The 21,841-nt window shown below is 34.4% G+C and overlaps 1 protein-coding gene across 1 annotated transcript in view; it reads right to left on the bottom strand.

Moving 5' to 3' along the window:
- The window catches only part of PTPRQ (protein tyrosine phosphatase receptor type Q), a 4,272,575-nt gene that overhangs the window by 348,493 nt on the left and 3,902,241 nt on the right, over window positions 1–21,841 (bottom strand). Inside the window, exon 38 of the mRNA XM_044087226.1 lies at window positions 4,004–4,152. Within this exon, the coding sequence (XP_043943161.1) occupies window positions 4,004–4,152 (149 nt within the window). The remainder of the gene's footprint in view (window positions 1–4,003; window positions 4,153–21,841) is intronic.

Genomic DNA, 21,841 nt, shown 5'->3' with positions numbered 1-21,841 from the left:
ATGACTACTCAGATTTCCAAGCTGTTTGTAATCTTTGTAATCTTTTCTCTCTCTCTCTTTCTCTCTCTCTCTCTCTCTGTTATCTATGACACTCTTTAACAACTTGTTTATAATCCTTTTCTCAACTAACCACTGCCTCTTTGTATCTCTTTTGAATTCATGTATTTCCCAACGTGTGTCCTTTTCTCCCATCACTCTTTAACCTATTCTAATTTAAACAAATTAAGCTTACCTTTCTCACTACACGATCTTACTATTTCTTTGATTACTCTGTATAATAGTGTATTGTATTGTATTATTTTTGAAAAAATGACAACCTTTAGACAACCTTTACATCTTTGTTCTATTATATTATACTTGTGGCAATGACAATCCATATCAAATGCTTATATTTGCTATGTTCTACTGTTCTGCTTTCATGTGATATGTTGGAAAATTTCTCCACAGGCCTACACTAAAAATGAGTTATTTCCCAGTCAGAGTTTTCAAGTAAACAAATGTCAATAAACAATAAACAAATAATTCTCATTGGACAGAAGTGGTGTTCTTTAGAGAACCTGTTGATATTCTGTGTAACTTGAGAAAAGAAGTACTAGAGGAATTACATTTTGGATACCCTGGTTGTTGTTCTTCTTTCGGCTTCTCCCAGTTAGGGGTTGCCACAGCAGAACTCTGGTCCGCTAATGATTGGCAGTAGATTTTTACGGTGCCGAGGTGCTAGCATGACGCCCAACCTTTAATGAAGGCACACCCATTCTACACATCTTTCGAATGCCACTCGACCACGGGGAGGACATGCAGACTCCACACAGAAGGTGCTCCAGCTGAGAATCAAATGGGAGAACCTCTTGCTGTGAGGCAACAGCACTACTGCTGCACCACATGGCATTTCGGACACCCTGGTAAATTGTAAAAATGGAAATGCTAGCATGAATCTTTGTATGGCTGTCAAATTTATTTGATGAAACTGAGTACATGTGTTGAAAATGACTAAATAAGCTTCATTATCTCCATGGAGGATGATGGGGAAGACTGCATATCGATTCTGCAGTTTCACTCATGAATATTATGTTTGTGATTGTGGTGGCTATATATTATAAATTGTTTCATTTGTTTTGCATGAATGAGATTACAACACAAGTTACAATGACTAGTCTGGGAAGAATATGTGCTGCTTATGTGTTGCAGAATATATAATTATGGATAATGACCTTTATATCACATCAGAAGAATTTCTGTTCTGTTAAGCAAAATGCAACCATCCATTCCATCAATGTATCAGGACATGCTTTTATCAAGTGGGTTAACAAAAAATATGCTCAGACATTTAAAGACAGAAGAAATTATCAAACATGACATTTGAAGTGGAAGGCAACATTTTAGTTTAGGACTACGCTCAGTTGTAATAGAGGTCAGTCACCTGCAGCGTTATCTCCTAGAAGGCATGTCAGTACTAGACTTGTCCTTGTAAAATCAAACTGAGTGCTGCTGTAAGAGAGAAGCAGTATTTTATAGTAATGTGTGTAGTTAATGCATAAATAAAAGAAAATTCCACCAGCCATACTTTGTACATTTCCAATATATGAGTGAGGGGGTCCCAGATGCATCCCAGGTAGGAATATAGACAAGTCCCTTCTCATTTCATGTTGACAAAACAGATCTATGTATCATTATCATCTGAAGACATGATAAGTGAAAGACTAAGGTGACAGTGAAGACTGTCAGTCCTGATAAAGTGAGACCCACTCTAGAAAGAATGAATGTCGAAAATGAAAATTTACCAAAGAGTGGAAGTAAATTAGACATTTCCATCTCTGTGGCATAAAGAAATGCTTTAAATCCTGAATTAGGTGGCTTGGATGCCTGTTGGAGCTGGCTGGGTGAATAAGGAATCATCAGACACTTGCCTGCTTACTTCTACAATGTGTTAGGGGAATGGTGTGTGCAAGGGTGTGGCTGGTTTGCAAGTCATGATTGTGATTTCAGGGTTAAAGCAAAAGACATAGCTACTGCTAGGCAGGATGGGCACTGAGGGGTGCACACCATGGTTCTGTGTTGGAATGTGGATTTGACAAAACACTGAACTTTATAACATTGATCATATAAAAGTGAAATGGCAGAATACTGTGGTGCAACAACACTGAAACAGTACAGATGGGTGATTGCGTGAGCTCATAGTACTGCTGGGATAGGGGGCTGGTCCATTCTCAGCTGTAGTCTCATCTCCAAATTGTTATATATAATTAGCTGGGGGTGTGGGGGTGGAGGGGACTTACCCCCCGGAAAAAGTATTTGTTGTCAATGTTTTTATTTGGATTGGTCCCGCTCTTGGTGCTTTGTATCTCACACCATTTAAGTCTGCACATGAGGAACCAGACATCTTCCTTGTGTGAATAGGACCTCCTGGAAAGGGAAGTCACTCTCAGCAAAGCTGACACTGGGGATTGCCATGGTTCATGCAGCCAAGAGGACAGTAAAAGGGAAGATAGTATGGGAGCTAGCAATAGAGAAGTCAGAAAACACTTCACATGTCTGAAGACCTGAGTCAATGACTGAGTTGAGATATTCACAGAGGTTAAAAAACTGCCTCAACATCTGACTTTTTTATGATGTAGTATAGCCATGCAGACTTTGTTACATAAAATGGGTATTTGCCTGCCTCAGTCTATAAACTCAGAAATGCCATTTTCCTCTGAATAAAAGTTCAGATAAGGAGGATGTAAAGTGTTATACTAGTATTTGGTATTCAGTGATATTGCCACAAGGTTTTGGTTAGTTTCTCTCTATTTCATAACCATCTGTATAAATGAAATAAAGATGCATCCCAGATATGAAGAGAAGGCTTGAGTCTTGTGTCACAAACCATTCTTTATATTCTACATGCAGTGAATATGTGGATCACATGTATGTGGCACATTGATTAATACCAGTGACAGTGACCATGCATTAGTAAACCGTTAGCTAAAGTCCTGGCCTTCTTGTTTGACCAGGCCACTTTGGTATACAGTTATTTCAGTACAGTATTCAGTAATATTCAATCAATTCACTTCAACTCAGTCCAGTACATAGTACAGTACAATTTAATGTGCCTTCTCAGACAATGGCAAATTCCATTCAGAAACACAACAATGAAAGGCACTACAACAGAATGTGCAAATTATGTACCTATTGTTTGTCTGTATTGGAGCTTTTCTCCCCAGGACTCAATGGACTATCCTGGTAAACCAACTGCAAATAAATAAATAAATAAATAAATGTTGTTGTGTCTTTCGGCTTTTCCCGGTTAGGGGTCGCCACAGCGAAACTCCGGTCCGCTAATGATTGGCAGTTGAGTTTTACATGCCGAGTTGCCAGCCCTGATGCACACGCCCATTCACGCATGTCTCCACACAGAAGACGCTCTAGCTGAGAATCGAACCGGACAGCGTCTTACTGTGAGGCGACAATGCTACCACAGCACAATATATATATATATATATATATATATAGTTGATTTAATCTAACATTCAAATCTTCAAAAAGTCAAAACAGTAATCCCAAAAAGACTGGACTGCAAAATATAAAATAAAAATATGTTTTTTTTTGCATATATATATATAAACACATGTGAATGTCTCCTCGTGCATATACACACACATGTGCCATCATATTTCTGATAAACTACATATTTTAATTTGTCATGTTGTTGCAGTAGTTTTTGTTGCAAATCTTCTAGAAAACATAACCAGTACAAATGCATATTTTTATTATGTTACAGACATCAACAAACTTTGCTGTGTGACACGCATCTCAGGCTAAATGCTCATTTTGCAGTATTCAGTGAGATGAATCCAATCACAGAGAATGAAAAGTCACACAGTAAACAAAAGACAGACTAGGGCAAAACTCATTTCAATAAATGCTTTTGGATGGCATTTATGATTGAGCAGTTTAAGTTACAAAGTAATATTTAATTAACTTGTGAAATTTTTTTAGGATGCTTGTTTATTTGACAACCACTTACCTGCAATGAACCACAATAGGTGTACTGTCATGTGTTCTACTAGCACGAACCATCTTTACAAAATTAATTAAGGACGTAGTATTTTCTGGCACTCCATGCTCTGGCCAAGATGTAAAGTTAAAGTGATGTACCATAAGGTATTCCCCATGCTGCCAAAAGCAGAAAACATTAAATGCTACATTTAGCTTTTCAGCTTATGCAATTAATTTTATTATATTACATGCCATTTCTACAGTAACTACTTACTCATTAAAAAAAATCACATAATTTAATTTTGATTTCGTATGATATGAACTGACTATATTCATTACAGTTTCATACAACTAAGTATGATTAACTTAATGTAGTATTTTCTTATAAACATTAGATAGCTAAGAAAAAGCTAATTGATCACATTAATCATTTTAATGGGTGGCATATTCAATTCTGACTTTAGACTTAGAGGTATTACTTTTCTCAAATAAGTTGTACATGTGCTGCATTCAGTGTTAAGTACAACAGGCATACTATAGATTTCTGGAACCATGAACCACATATAACAAATTCTTGTCATTGAAATAATGAATTTTAGAATGTTTCAGGTTTCTTTTAATTATTATGGTATAATTACTTGCAAATTAATGAGTTGCTGATTATCATATTTGATTTGTGGAAACTGAAACTTTTCAAACCATTTTAAAATTTATCCCAAAGCTTTTGGAGTAGAATAATAACATTTTTTTTCAACTTCATCCAGATCAAATATGTCCAAAAATACCATTTTAAATCAGTAGCTTGAATAATGAAAATTATGTTCAATAAGTTCATGCAATAGGAAAAGTATGGATCCCTCAACACCACAGAGCTTGATGTTTCATTAATTTATTGCTTCAAGTTGTGACATGCTGAGAACTGTCTACATATTCATACATGCATAGAGAAAAAGGCAAGTTATACAGCTGTGCTTTCTGTTTTATGGACTTAGTGTTACTGAAAAATGATAAGATTTATACCTTTAACTTGAAAATTTCATAAATGGCTTCAAAGGTGCAAATAAACAAACAAAAACAAAAAAACCCACATTGTACCATGAAAAGATGTACTTTAATAAATCCAGTGATTTAGTACTTTCGGCCTACACAAGATCTTCATCAGAATAAATATGCCACTTACGAACCACTTGTTAAATACATGCATGATTTTACCACATGACTTATTGCTCTAGTAAACAGTTAAAAATATATATGATAAAAACACTATGATAAATTATTCTTCATCTACATCAATTTCTAGGGTGATATTCATTGTCAGTAGTGCAAATGCGTTAGGGAATTCGGGGACGAGTGCTGACAGACACAGCTAAGCCACGATTCATAGAGGCCAGTTATGCCAATTTGTGGTGCCTCTGAAAGCAGATAATGAGATGGTAAATGATTGCATGTAATCTAGCTGTATATCAACTGTCTAATCTAATATTTTACTGTGTACATGGGAGCTTTTCTACCTGGGCCTCCGCTGAAAAAGAACACGTGTCCAGTCAGACTTTCCCGGTTAATAAATATAAAATAAAATAAATAAAAAAATAATTAGAGGTGACAAAAATGCTCTTATGATAATTAAGGCTATTTTATGCCAATTGCAATTCACAGTCAGTTTTCCCAGTTCCCTGTGCTTGTTGCAGATGCTGTATAAAAAGGGAAGCCTCACCAAAAGTGTTAGAGTTGCAATTGGCAAAAATGTTATCTTTTGAAGTGAGCTTTTCTATTTCTAGGTCAGAGTTGGTTGTCTTGGCTGGGCCAAAACCACTTGTACCCAGCAGCACTCACCCAGAAGAAGGCGGAAATATGGGCAAAGGATTACTCATTATAACTTTGATAATCATGAAATCCTTAATAGATTTAGAATGGACAGGGATATCATAAGGGTCTTAGTGGGCATGTGTGGTCCCACAGGGCAGTGGAGGAATGTGTGGACTTCTTATTCCTGTGCACACCAAAGTATGTATAGTCCTCCCTATACTTGCTAAAGGGACCCCCCAGAGACAGTCTGGGGACACCTTGGGGACCTAACAGACTTCTGCTTTGAGGACTCTGAAGAAGTTTCTGGATGTAGTCTTGGCACATGTAGATCGGTACATCTATTTCTCAGTGTCACCTGAGGACCAAGCTTGGACTATGCATGCCCTTTATGGATGACACATTTCTCTGAAGTACTCAGTGTGATAGATTGCATCCATGTCACAATTATGGCCCTGTCTGGTCCACAGGGTGAGCAGTACTGCAGTAGGAAGAGCTTCCATTCCATCAATTGACAGGAAGTGTGTGATGCATGGGGGTACATTACCAACATCTCTGCCCAGCATCCTGGCAGTACACATGATTCCCACATCCGGCATACTAGTTCACTTAACTGCCTCTTTCTGCATGGTATGATGTCCAGTGGTCATCTTGTTGGTAAGTGGAAACTTTTTTTTTTTACGAATATAGTTATTAATGTTAAAGGTAACTACTGTATATTAATCTGTATTTTCTTATTTTGCCTTCCTTCCCCTTTCTCTGTCTCTCTTTTTCTTAAGAGGCTGCCAGTTATCCACTGGAGCCATAACTCATGACTGTGGTGAGAAATCCATCTGGAGCTGTGGAGTAGAAATATAAGACATTTCTGTCCCAAACCTGTATTGTGATTAAGGGAGGTTTTGGCCTCCTGAAGAGCCATTTCAGGTGCCTGGATGAGTCCGCAGGGTGCCTTTCAGAATGACCCAGCTACTGCATGTCAGATGTTCACTACCTTTTGCATTCTGCATAATACGATTATACACTGGTCTGGTAGTGAAGTGACTCATGCTGTTATCGCAGCTCCCAGTAGTAGTCCCACTATGACTATAACAGTAGTAGTAAGGGACCCCATACAGCAGGCTCGTGCACAGCATGTGGCTGCACAGATTAGGAGGCAACATCTAGTCCAGAACTATGGATGAGGATATTCAGGTTAGGGTTTTAGCTCATAATTGATGCATGCAGTGATACCTGTGGGCTATGCTGTGTGGTGCATGGTCTACTTTCTCTGTTCTTCTGATATTTTCTGTCATCTAAAAGTAGTTTTTGTTTTATTACTAGCTGTTTACCTGTGTGCTCACTGATTCCTATGCAGTGATGCTGAAAGGCAGCAAATGAATAAATAAGTCAACAGTTGCACATGCTGTATTTAATAAATGTTTTTTAATTATTTATTTAGTATTCAATAGAAAATAGTACTGTCAGCAGATGAGCAAATCTGGCAAAGATCCAAGACATGCAGGAAAATGCTAATAAAAGGGCACAATGCAAAGTTGCCAGTCCAGTCCCTGGAGTAAGGCTGTATGTATAAAACAGAACAAGGGGCACTTTTGCCCTACATCCCAAAATTATTGGCTAAGCATATAAAGTACAACCATCAGCTACTAAGTTATGTAGGTTTTCAGGAATTTTGGCCTATCATAAAGTATAAGTTTTAAATAAAAAGAAAGTAAGTAAAAGTAAAAAAATTCAGGAAGAGTGTATAATATGTCTGCAGACTAACCCTAACTTAAGAAAACCTTGGTTGCAGAGAAGGGCCAGTTTCAGAAAAAGCATGGTACAGTATACAAACAAATTTTTCAAGACCTCTTCCTACAGAAAAAGGGGGGGGGGGGTTAAACAATGTACAAGTTTTAAATACATCACATACAAAGACTATAAATCTAGGTAATAAATCAAATCATAAAGTTAAGAGATTTCAATCCAAACAGAGCATAAATGCTCAAGTGACACCTAGTGGTCAAAATTAAAATTGCAGGTTTACCAAATATATATTTTTTTATTTTATTTTCAGATTATAAGTCAAGTAGCATAAAAGCTAAATACAGTAGTTAGCAATATAAATGTAAGGTAACTACAGAAGTAGGTCCCAGTAGACTGTCATCAAGGGACCGCAGGGGCAACTGTTAGATCAGGGTTTTTCATTGTACAGTAGTTATTAGGCATTAGATAGGCATAAAGAATAAAATAAGCCTAGAAATGGTGTTTTATTTATGTATACATTTTAGGAAAGCAGAAACAAAGAATATTTCACTGAATGTTGACCTTGCTGGCTAGGAAATGGTGTTTCATTTATGCATACATTTTAAAAAGCAGAAACAAAGAATCTTCTACTGAATGTTAATCTTTCTGAAGTAACAGTTTGTCAAGGAAAGATTGCAAAGAGATTTTGTTATGTTCCTTTCTCAATGCAAGAATCAAGAGATAAGTTAAGCTAAAAAAACAAGACGTATCCTGAGGATCAAGGCTAGGGGTGTGGTTATAGTCAATAAAGGAAAATTACAGAAAAAGGGAATATAATTTGCTGTGTTCAGGATAGCAGGGCAGATAAGGTTAGTAAGTTTGTTCGACCTGTTACTTCAGAGAAGATGTCTAACACTTGAGCATGAATACAGAAAACAGGTCACCTATAGACTATGTCAGTTTATGTGGTTCAGGACAATCAGAATGATGTACAGCAATTTGAATTGTTTATCAGATCTGTTAATGGAGGCAGTATTTTGGATATTGTGAAGATCTAATAAAATCTTATTAAATGAACTACAGTGTTTGGAGAATTCATGCTGAACAGTGCACAAGACTTGGTTCATAAGGGAGAGACTGACACCTATTGAAGCACGAGCTTGGGTAATTAAGGCTTTCATTTCTCACTCTCATTGCATGTAGTGTTTCCAGCTAATTAAGGTACGGTACTGCATTTTCATATCTTACAATATGTCCACCTCAAAAACCCACCACCAACAATTAATTTTTACTTTCATTACACAGAAATATTTATAAAGAAATGTTAAGACACCATATCTCCAAATCATGAGTCATACACATCTCCTATTGATAGGTACAGTGATGCTGCAACAGATTTGGAGGATGGACTAAAATGAGAACTGTAATGTGAGTTAGTGTGATGGTGTGATCTAGAGGAGGAAGGTGATCCTTCTGTCAGTGATCTGACAGTGCTGTGTGAGCATGACCTTGGCCTGGAATGTGATGTTCTCCTAAGTGTAGGTGACAGTTGACATGGCCTGTGAGAAATATGTTGTGATTGCTCACTTAGAGTGCTGACATTACTGTCTTGATAGCCAGTATTAATATCATGTGATTTTCCTGCACATGTCTGAACTGTCCCCTATCCTCTTCCCCTTGGTTAAAATGAGTCCAGCTTGACTCTGGTATGTCCAAACCAGTGTACAAATGGAGGCTGCAACTAATGCCTGGTGTGCCACCATGCAATGCATCAGTGTAACCATGGCATTATCCCTTCTCTCTGCCATTTTAAAGTACTGTTTGAAATCTTCATGCATACTCTGTTGCACTGGTTTGAGACCTATGTCACAGCACATTTCCTGTTGTGCAGCCACTGCTTTATGTGTTTCTTGAGGTAATTATAAGTAATTTCTACTCCTAGCATGTGTTTGTAATGTTGTCAGTGTGGGCAATGTGGCCTCAGACTGCCTGTCTTTGTGCTCTAACTGTTCTTCAGCAAGTGGAGACACTGGTGTAGATGTGTATGTTTGCTTGTTTGGTCCTCGTGTGTCAGACTGTATTTAACTTTGTGATGCAGTATCACTTTCTGTAGTGTAACTAACATGTTGTGAGGTGTGAGAGCCTGTCATTGCACTGGAAGGCTGCCTTCCATTTCCCTCAGTGTACCTCATAAATACATTATCATCATCATCATCTTTATTATTATCAGCAACACCCATTCTATTGCTGACTTTATCCATTTATGTAAAATAAATCATTACAACATATTAAAAACACTGCAACAGCATACAGTATAGCATGCTTAGTGGGGGGTGGGACACTTGCAATGAAGTCTACGTTCATTTTTGTTAGCTGCTGATATACAAGGCTGAATTAATAATAATGAATTGTGATGTATTTAATTACAGCACTGTTTGTCAGCATTCAGTGTTAGACATTTAAAAGGGATATGTTTTAAACCAACCTTCGAGAGCAGATGAATGCAAATGCTGTTGCCCACTTTGGCTTCTGGGAACAGTGTCCATGCCTCCTCTAATTATTCCACTTGCACCATCTTTGTATCATAGTCATCCCCACTGATGGACAGAAGGAGTTCATCATCTGGTGTTAACTTAATAAGATTCAGAGCCCCCATATAGGTCCTGGAAATTGCATTCTGCCCGGCCTTGCTTGTAGCACATCCTACCATATCATTAGCCCTTTTCTTGAACTATGACAAAGATTTGTTTCTGCCACCAACTGTATTGATTTCAATAATACTTGGCTCCATGCTTTGCTCCTTTCAGCTTGTTTGGTCCCCCTTTTGCCAAATAGCAGTTTGGAATATGTCCTAAGTGCTGCCATGAGTATATGATTTTCTTTATAGCTAAAATTATCATATATATGCCTGGATCCCTTATTCTCCATCTGTACTATACAGGAAAAAGCAAAACAAAAACAAAAATAAATAAATAAAAGGGCTATGGTCAAATGGGCACTGTCTGCATGACATCAGTAGTTAAAGTATAAATCACTGGCCTGTTACTCCTACCACCAACATAACAGAAATAATCAAACACAAATGTGATTTAAAAGAGCATAAGTTCAGATTTTTCAATACCAAAATGTACTACTGTTTCCCATTGCCATGTACTCTTCCCTCACTGACATAGTAAAACAACACTTCAGTACACATCTGTATTTCTGTTTTATGCACAGTAAACATTGTCAAGTTCAACAATAAGGTCTAAGAAGCATGGACAGTAACAATGATGTATTGTTTAGTTATAATATTTTCAATGATCAGAAGCACATGTCAAATAACTTGCAAGAAGGTCTCCATAATTAAACACTAATGCAAAGAGTATACAACGCATTGAATATCCCTTTCTTATACTACTCTTCATATGTACCTCTTGGCTTAACCAGCCATTTACAAGTATTTTTACTTTATTATTACTATATAATAACATGCATAATTTCCTAACTTTCTCACTTATTTTATATTCTTTCAATATTATCCATAAGATTTTATGTCCTATTGTATCAATGGCTTATTAAGGTCTCCTATCATGATTTTCATTTCGTCTTTTCTGCTCATAATACCATCACAATTTCTCTATCATTAATAATTCCTGACAACACTTCCCGTTATACTATATATATATATATATATATATATATATATATATATATATATATATATATATACTATCTACCACAATATTTTCCATTTTTAGTCTCAGATCTGTTCTGTATTATTTTCATAAAGATCTTATAATCATTATTATTCAATACTATTCATCTCCAGATTTTTAATTGTCTTCTATTTTCCTTGTTTCATATGAATTTAAGTATTCTATTAAATAATTCTTTATACATAAAACCTTCATTTAACCATTCATTCATAAGCTTTAAAATATTTTTGCTAATCCCTTAAATTTTTATACATCTATTACCATATTCCATTTTCATCTGAATCCATATTTACTTGTCCTAGTAGTTTATCTAGCTCATTTAAAGAAATCTCTTTTTCCCACTCTTTATTCTTTTTTTCTGTTAACTTTTTTACTTTCCATGTTTTATTTACTACCTTCTTTTTTCTTTATACATTTCTTGTACATATTGTGCTACACTACTCATAATCTTTTCTGAGTTGTTTCTATTTCTCCTTTTACATTTTTTATTTCTCTCATTATGCTACTTCCTTTACTAACCTGCTTAATTAACTCAATACTTCTCTTTTCCTTGTAAAAGTATTTTTGCTTATATATCAATTCTTGTATTTTTTCTTAATTTCTTTCATGTAATTCTTTTTCTTTGTCACAGCACGTTCTATCATTATGGTCTAAGTCTTCCAATGCATCATTATATGTTCTTTTATATTTTTCTTTCCTACTTTTTTCACATCATATTGTCACTGTAAAAATTGTTTTTATATTTTTCATTAAATATCATCCACTATTCAAACCAATTTTTCTAAAATGTTCTCAAAGTATGATTTTTCCATAACTGTGTTAATTTCTTTCCTTCATTCCATGCCTTCTTAGTTATCCTTTGTATTCCTTTGCCTATTTTTATATATTCCTTGCTTTCTTTTATCTATAGCCATATTACAAGATGATCAGAAAATCCTGTTTCAACTACCACCCCATCTCCTTTGACCAAACCTTATGACACTATAAAAAATCTATTTCAGTTCTACACATACACCTTCTGTAAATCCACAAATTTTTGTCCCAAAGTTTTAACTTACCTAAACTTATAACTTCTAATATTTTTCTTATATCATTTCTTTTCATTTTATGTTTACTTCTTAAATGACATTTAGTCTCCTGTTATTTTAATGTTATATTTATCACTGCATAGTCTAAAATCTGATTAAATAATCTTTCCCTTTCTTTGCAATTAGTATAAGCATATAATGTTATAATTCTATATACTTGTTCCTTCTAATTTAAATCTATAATGGTTAATCCTCCCATTTTTGTTAAAGTTACATCTGATATCTTTACTGTATTTCTACAGAATATGGCTATTTCAGAACACCTCTCATTTCCCAAATTTCAGATTTCTTTCCTCCCAATAGTTTCTCTGTTTGTAATCTTTCTTCATTTGTTAAACATCTTGTGTCTTCTAATATACTTGCATCTACATCACGTAGATTACACCACTCTAAAATCCCTATTGTTGTTACTATATACTTAATACTAATCACAGTTACAGAAAACACTCTAAATGTTTTTATTTTCTCTTTGATTCATAGTTTCATAAGTTCAGTGCTAAGTATTAGGCTAACTTTCTTAATAGGCCATTCTAAACCTAACAATTTCCCTTCCAATGGTGAAAATCAAACACCATACTTTGTGTTTTGTAAGTTAAACACCTTAATCATTATACCAGCCCCCAATCATTAGCTGCAAATATTCTTTTGGATCAATTTCCTTTCTTTTTTAATTTTGTACTTATTCATTTAACTTTTCTTTTTCTGTCTTTTGCCATTTTTTATCTTTTACTACCTACAAATTTATGTCTTCTTCATCACTTGTTTTAGAACCCTCTTTTATCTCCTTTTTATTATTTTCCTTGTCTAATTTTTTTCTGTTACTACTACTTCTAAAATTTCTTCTGTTAGTTCATTTTCTTCTCTTTTTCCCCTTACTCTTTTTATTTTTTGCAATCCATCTATAAATGTCCAATTTTGTTTTATTTATAACATTTCAATTCACATTTTTTTGCATCATGCCTCATTTTTCACAAATATAACACTTTTTTTTCTCATAGTTCCTTATCAAATTCCTTTTTTTTCCACAAAAAATGTTTGGGTTGTTCCCAGTATTCTATGACCCCTCTATTCTCCTCCATATTTATCATACTTGGTATATGTATAATACTTATCTTTCTATTTTTTAACACAATATTACAATCCCAGCTACCAGTTCATAAATCCCTTTTGTCATAAACTTTTGAAATGTCCAGTATTTCTTTACATAACATTTTCAAATGTCCTTTCAAAGTCTCTCTTTCAAATTCTGTTTGAAATTTTACATGATTTTTTTTTTGTTTCCCTGTTAAATGCTTTTATCACATAAAGATTCCATGGGTTACAGTCTTTCTTTTATTCATATTCTCCAAGAACATTTTCCATTGAAAAATAGTCTCAAATATAATGTCACAAAATGTCTCTTTGTTAATACGAATAAATGTTCTTACCTCATGTGCTTTTGTCTCATAGTTCATACCTATCCAATTCTTGGTCTCCTTTACTTTGAATCATTATCACGTACATCCATTTTTTGTTTCCTTCTGCCTTTTTTCTGTTACTCCACTTTTGCCTCATGTTATTTTCTTTACATATGCTTTCATTTCCATCTCATACTATTCTTCTGGATTATTGTGCATTTAAATGGTGTTTTATGACTTGTTTTTTACTCTTTGAAGGCTGTTTCAGCTGAGGTGCTAAGTTTTTTTAACAAATCTTTGGTATAGTGGTCATTGTCATTATTTGTTATATATATATTAAAACAAAAAATAGAAGTAAGGCAGGCAAACCAATAACTGTCGCTATACGTAATAGGCAGTCCAACATATATTCAGTGTAGAATACACCCAGATCACGAATTCCAATACTCCAAAGCTTCAAACAAAAAGACTTTATTCCAACAATAGTAACTGCAGGTAAGCGCTTTCACCGATATGGCTTCTTCAGACCTAGTAAGCCATATCAGTGAAAGCGCTTACCTGCAGTTACTATTGTTGGAATAAAGTCTTTTTGTTTGAAGCTTTGGAGTATTGGAATTCGTGATCTGGATGTATTCTACACTGAATATATGTTGGACTGCCTATTACGTATAGCGACAGTTATTGGTTTGCCTGCCTTACTTCTATTTTTTGTTTTAATCTTCTTGCTGGTTAGAAGGGAGGCATTTGCCCCATTGTGGCACTTATTGGACTGTTGTTATATATATATATATATATTTCATTTTTTTGGTTGTTTTATATTCTTCAGGATTATCTCTGCATCCTCCTTTTGTATTTTTTTCCATAATGTCTCCCCAGCTCAATGTGCACCACCATTTATTTAAATAAATAATCCTGCAACCCACCTGACTGGAGGGTTGTAATTATATATCCATCATCTGATGATACATATCCATCAAACATCCTCTTAGAATCCTGCACACATTCTCCAGTCTTGATATTTGCTTTCTCCTCCACCACTCCATCATCTCCTTCTCTCTGTATTTGCCTCTCTGTGCTCTGGGCCACCTCAACTTGAATGGGTCCCATTTGCAACAATGATAAGTATGGGAAATTCCCCAATGCCTTGCCAAATGTCCCCTAGTTGTACAAATACATCCTCAGGTCTCCTCTGCAAACAGGCTACCAGCCTAGTGGAATTAAGCCAGTCAACAAAAGAAAAATAAATAGAGGTCAATAAAAATAAAATGTTCATTGCATGACATAGATGTATACAATAAACCTAGGCTTTTGCATAAATCAGTGCCTCCAATGCACCCTTGATTGGATTTTACAATGGTATGTACGTAGAGAGTTGGCTATTGACGTGCCACTTTCTGTTCCTCACAGTATCTGTGCTGCCAAAAGCAAAATACAGTTAGGCTATCCATTTTCCATAACACTTGTTTATTCCCCAAAGCTATTTTACTGCTTTTATCTGACTGTTTACATTAAAATGGAGAACATGCTAAGAAGACTTGTCTGGTGGAATTATATCAGTAGTTGTGCTGTCTAATGTAGCCACCAATCCTAAGATGGTGCTTGCAATGAAAAAAAACTAACCAAAGAGTATAACTAGGAAACACATGGCTAGCTTTCAAATATTGCACCACACTAAAGAACTGTAACCAAGCAGACGAAGCAAAAAAAAAAAAAAAAAAAAATCCTTTCTTCTCAGCTGATGGGAGAGGCACTCAAAAATTATATGGATATTGAGGAAATTGATTACATGGACTATGAAAAAAATAAAGAAAAAAACTTTTGGCTAGAATTAGTTTCTGAAGTACAAGTAAAAACATAGTGCAGCAGCATGCTTTAAAACATTTTAAAAGTTATGCCTGGAACCTGAAAATGACAGTGATTTGAAAATGTTAGAAACTGTAGCTCTTGTCAGATTTAAAAGATGTTGGGGGTTGGCATAATGGTTTAGCTGTTTACTTCGCAGACACAAGATGCAGGATTTGATTGTCACCTTTTATGAAAATTGGCTAGACTTAAAATAGCCCACATGGGCAGCTAGTCTAGTACTTACCTATGAACCTGTGAATTTATATTGCCAAGTAATATAAGAAAGTGATCCCAAGAATTCTGATAAGTAGCGACTTCAGTAGAATGCTTATTAGTTAATCGGATCTAGTTCATTTGATTGACGAACCAGATTGTCGAAATCCATATGGTTGAGACCATATGACTGACAGTTTAGTTTATCGATCAACTGAAAGAAGCCATACAATACCCGGAAACAACAGAATGTTTTTGCAGAGGAGCAAGCTCCACTGCACCTCCCATACCCCCTGCTATATATATATATATATATATATATATATATATATATATATGTATATATTTATTTATATATACAAACTCCAAGATTGCACTACAGTGTGGAAAAGGACAAATTTCCCAATGCCCACTGTACTGCAATTTCAGTCAGAACGCTTTTGATTGTCAATCAAATAAAGTGAACCCAGTTAATTATGCAATGCTGAAGTCTAAAATACTGTAAGGAATGTGCAATGTTCTGTGAAACAAAGAAGCAACAAGTACTGTTAAGTTGTTTCAGATATTGTGAGGCACATTGCTAAGTTCTGTGCTAATAAAGGTAGAAAGAATACTACTAGTAGAACTGTTAAAACTGAGATGCATGTTTTAAATAAAGTTGTTATAATGGAGTATGATATGACTACAGATATAATAAGTGAAGTGTATTATATTTATAGAAGGAATAGAGGTTCAAACCTTAGAAGATTCAGGAAGCACAATACCCTTGTTTAAGGTTCCACAGAATTTTTATTCAAATACAGAGCTTATCTAAACAATCCTGTGTTGGTCTGTGATTGACTGCGCAGTTGCCTCATGACAGAAGATTTATTTTGATTTATATTTTATTTTTTACCACTGCTTTTCATTGTTTGCAAGAAGAAAAGGATAGCCTGTAGACAAGAAGATTCACTTTGATATATATTTTGCTGTTTTTACCGCTAATTTTCACTGTTTGTTGTTTGAAAGGGATAAGTTTTAGACTTAATCAGCTATATATACACAAAGATCACAGAGAGGACAATCTAGAGCTTATCTTAAACAATCTTGTATTGGTTTGTAATTTATCTTAACTGTTAAAAAGAGATGTGATTGCAAGAGATAGCTTTGGCATGACTTTTACTACTGGTATACACAGAGCAATGACTTTATTCTACTTAATTTAAAATTAGTTGTCTATTGTTTGTGTGACATTTCTCATAGAAGTTGATATAAAATCATTTTGAATTTTGTGGTAACTGATTTTGATTATCCTTTTCTTTTAGAATTCTTTATTCATTTGCAGCTGAAAATGGATTCCTTAAATGAGTATGCCTTTAATGATTTACTAAAGCACAAGTATCTTGTACGGTGTACTAAACGCTATGTATATTTAAATGTAACACCCTATAACACTGGTGATCTGTGTTTCTCATGTCAAGAACTGGATGATCTGCTTACCATTATTAGCCATAAATCTGGACTTACTAGTGATGATTGCACTTGTACAATTGTCACAGCTTGGAAAACTGTTGTAATATATATTAACGAATTGACTGATGCAATAAATAATGTTAGGCAGACAGCAAATAGAACATATTTAGAAAAGGATGTGTCTATTGTCAGTAAACAAGATAATACTACTGACAACTTTGGAATTCTGGATACAAGTATTCAGCAATCTAAGGATTCAGAGCATATAGAAGAAAATAAAGAAAAAAAGGAAGAGGTTCACAAGAAATAACAAGGAAGAATAATAAATTGATAACTATCTATAAAGCAGGGAGTATACATAGTAAACAGGACACTACTTTCTTATGTAACACACAGGTTACAGGGAATGATAACCTTTCTCTACCACAAAACCTACATCTACAGAAAAAGGCATAATTTTTTCCAAAAGAGTATGTGGAAAAAAAGGCAAGGGCAGGTAAAAAGGAACAAGTAAAGATTGACTATGGAAGGGTTAAAGAACATTACTGTCAGAAAGAAGGACAGAGACAGAAGTTGACCAACATAACTCAAGCTGTGGATGTATAAAGCCAGCTGGATGAGAACTGTATGCTTACAAATGTAATAAGCAAGAAAACAGTTAATAAGACTAATAGTGATAAAGATCATGCCTTTGTAAAAATTGATAGAGCAGATATTACTGAATTAAAAGTTGAAGATTTTTGCCATCTAGTCAGAAAAGATATTCTTGAAATTGGAGATTCACTTATTAGAAAAACTGATATTTACATTTGCAGAGGAGATTATGTTATGGTTGCCAGGAGCAAAAATAGAGGATGTGAGAAAAGCCTTAGAATGCCTTAATGTTAAGAATGTGGATCTGTTTATATTCATGTTGGTACAAATTATTTCATCCACAAGGACTCTCTGAATTTAGTAGGAACCTTACAGTCCTTTTAATAGTATAGCTTGTACTGACGTTAGGATATATTTTTCACAAACCACATATAGAAGGGAGAGTCAGGTCACTGTAAATGAAAAGATTTTTTGATAAATATCTACATGAAAAAAATGTCCTATTTTAATAAATGGAAATATGTAGAGCAACCAAGTCTAATCTTTAAACACACCTATTTAGCCAGGATGGAGTGCACTGGTCAAGATCAGGGAAGATAATTTTTGCAGCAGTATTTTGCAAAATTTGACAAACACAAGGCAAGATTTTTCTTAGGTGGAAAATTGAATAGTTCATATTTGATTCTTCTCTGATGGTTGTTAATGTTAGGGGCATTAATATGTTAATGTTAGGAGCATTAATATGTTAATGTTAGGGGCATTAATATGTTAATGTTAGGAGCATTAATATGTTAATGTTAGGGGCATTAATATGTTAATGTTAGGGGCATTGATATGTTAATGTTAGGGGCATTAATATGTTAATGTTACATTAATATGTTAATGTTAGGGGCATTAATAATATTTTTATTGGAAGATTTGTTACATTCCCAAAGACTGATGTTGTTACTGTTTGTGCAACATGGTTAAAGAACAATTACTGGAAACCAGTTTTGTCAGCATATAAATGTTTTACTGTAACAGACTCTAACAAAAAATCAGGTGGAAGTATTATGATAGGGATTAAAGATAGTTATAGTGATTACTACATGTTCAATGACAACACCAATACTATAGATTGTGTAACTGTGACAATACAGACAACCCTGGAACATATAACAATCGTTGGAGCCTATATTCCGCCAAAGTCAAGTACTGATGACATAAAGGAATTTGTACAGTTCTTCCATGAAACATAAGAGGGACGAAGAAGAAGAATAGTGGTTGAGGACTTAAATTTACCATAACAGACAGAATGATATTGTTTCAACATTAGTAAGGAAAGTATTTACAACATATGTTCAGGAACAACAATTGCTTCAAATAGTAAAAAATCATGCCAGAGAACAGGACAAACTAGATATTGTTGGTGTTTTAAAGAAATTACTGTAAGTCCATGTCAAGTTTTACCACCATTTAATGTGCAGTGATCACAGGAATATGAAAGTTAATTTGTTAGATAATTCTAAATCAATGCATAGAAGATTAATAACGAATTATATGGAAGAAAAACTGTCACTATGTAAAACTAATTGGAGTGATGTGTTCAGTGGAAAAACTGCAAAAAGAGTGTGGAGAGTTTTGAAAGAGAAATTGAATGCAAAAAAAAAAAAGTTTAACATCAGGATCCAGGCACACACCTTAGGGAGATATATTTCAATAAGAACAAGATATCTGATTAAGGTGAGAGACAAAAAATATAAGCAATGGAAAAAAGGTCAAACTATGACTTTGAAAACTGAAATAAACAAGCTGGACAGACAAATTAAACATAGCGTGAGACAAGATAAAGAAAATATGAAAAAAATTTACATAAAGATATTGAACACCATAAGAAACCATTTTTATAGCTATATAAGATGTGGTAGGAGTAAAGGCATACAAACTGATAAACTGCATGTAGATTCTAAAATTTATTCTCAGACACAACAGGTTATAGATATATTTGCAAAATCTTATGCGATGCAGTTTGGCTTTACAAAGGGGATGATACATTGTCCTAGTGACATCTAGGTGACCTCAGATACTGAAATCAAATTAGAAAACTAGGTACTAATGTACTGATTTATTTGGATTCGGGAGCATTTTAGATTGTTTTAGCCAGATTTCAGTTTTAATAATGAAATGCTGTAGGTTGTTTTGGAGCTATTTGATTGAAGAGGCTGTACATGGTAGTGTTGAGTCACTGGCATATTGACATATTTTTTTTTTTATTTTATTTACTTCCATTTATTGACAAGGATAGTCAGACAGAAAAAAGGCCAAAATTCAGATAAGGCTCAAGGAGAAAAGCTCCACAGTTATCACAACACAATGTATGATTATGAAAATGTTGTTACAAAAACATGAGGTAGTTATGATTAATATGTACATACTTAATGTACATACAGTGATTAAATATAATCACATTTAACAAATTTAAATACAAACTTCAAAGACATGCTGTATGCATTTTTGTTCATAAATATATTAAAAAACAAAGGCCCTAATATTGTACCTTGTGGCTCACATATTTGCTGATGAAGTGACACTTCATCAGCCCAGCATATAACATGCTGTGTTTGGCAATGGAAGTAAATTTTAGACCAGTTGACTATACTGGTTTGAGATGCCCAGTTCTTTAAATCTAAATAATAGTATGGGACATAAAACTGTATCAAATGGTTTGTATAAGTCTAACAATAGGCACACAACCATTTTGTTTTCCTTTTGTCTTTCACAAATGTAGTATATGAAAGTTAGTAATGTTGTTTCTGTGCTATGACCAGGCCTAGATCCATTTGGAGTTGTGGAAAGTAACTTGTTCTCTGTCAGGTAGTTGAAAACTATAGGTGAAAACATTTTTTTCATAAATTTTGGAGAGAATCGACAAGATGGCTATAGGTCTGTCATTTGCTACTTCAAGAGAGTTGCCTCTTTTATGTAAGGTAATAACAGGATTGTGTCCAGGGTTTGGGGACTATAGCTCTTGAAGACAGTGACCTATAAGCAAATATACTGGATTTGCAGTGTCTTCTGCAGCTATTTTGAAATATTCTACAGGTAGGTTATCTTCGGAAAGAGAGGTAGGTTTATGTTTTTGCACATTTTTATTGAGGTAGTAGGGGTTGTATTAAATAAGTAGTTAGATGTTGTGACACTGTGCATGTCATTTCTTGATGTGTGGGATGCATTATGTTTACTAAGGGAGTTAGCAGCATTTATGTGCTATGAATTAAATCTGCATTTTATGGTATAGTTTATTTCATTTGTGAAAGGCCAGGGTTGTTATTTTTCTCATGTTTATAAATGTATTGATTACTGCCCATCAGAAAGTTGTCGTTTTCCTGAAATTTGAGTGTAATTCTTATGCAACATGCACTAGAAGTTAGTTATGAAATGAAACCTGATCATAATTCTCTATGTTAATAACTTTTTATGATGTTACAAAAGGCTATCTTTTTGCTGATTTCTGGGCATAATCACTGCAATCTATGTATAACACCAAGTAAGAGTGATACTTTTATAGAATTGAGATTGGAACTGGATATGGTGAAAATGCCGACCTTCTTTCTGAAATAATTTGCTTGATACCAGATAGAAGTAAGCTTGTTTGCTATTTTTATTATTCTTTCATATATTCATGAAACAGGATATGATAAATGCATAATCTCGGCATACTGCTTTAATAATCACTTGTATGCATAATAGGATTATTTCTGTGCTAAGCATGATCTTTAACTTGCATTGGAACAAAATGCCATTAACTCTTTTAAATGAGTAAGCAAAAGTTGGCAGCATGTATAAGAAGAGCTCTGCAGAAAATCATATATTAAGAAAATGTTATGTAACTAAAACCTCCACATTAAAAAAAAACTCAGTCTGTTTGTGTTACACACTGATAAACACAGTTTTAATTTAACACTGTTGCACTGTTATATATGTCACAGCTGCACACAATAAAATCTGTTTCAAATCCTCCCAGCTGTATTATGTTAGTTCCCATGATTATATTGTACAATGCAAAATATCATAG

The sequence above is a fragment of the Protopterus annectens genome, chromosome 11.part0 (genome assembly GCF_019279795.1).
Source record: "Protopterus annectens isolate FY-2018-M chromosome 11.part0, PAN1.0, whole genome shotgun sequence".
NCBI lineage: Eukaryota > Metazoa > Chordata > Ceratodontiformes > Protopteridae > Protopterus > Protopterus annectens.
Note: the sequence above shows the minus strand (reverse complement) of the source record. Positions and strands in the feature narration are given on the sequence as shown.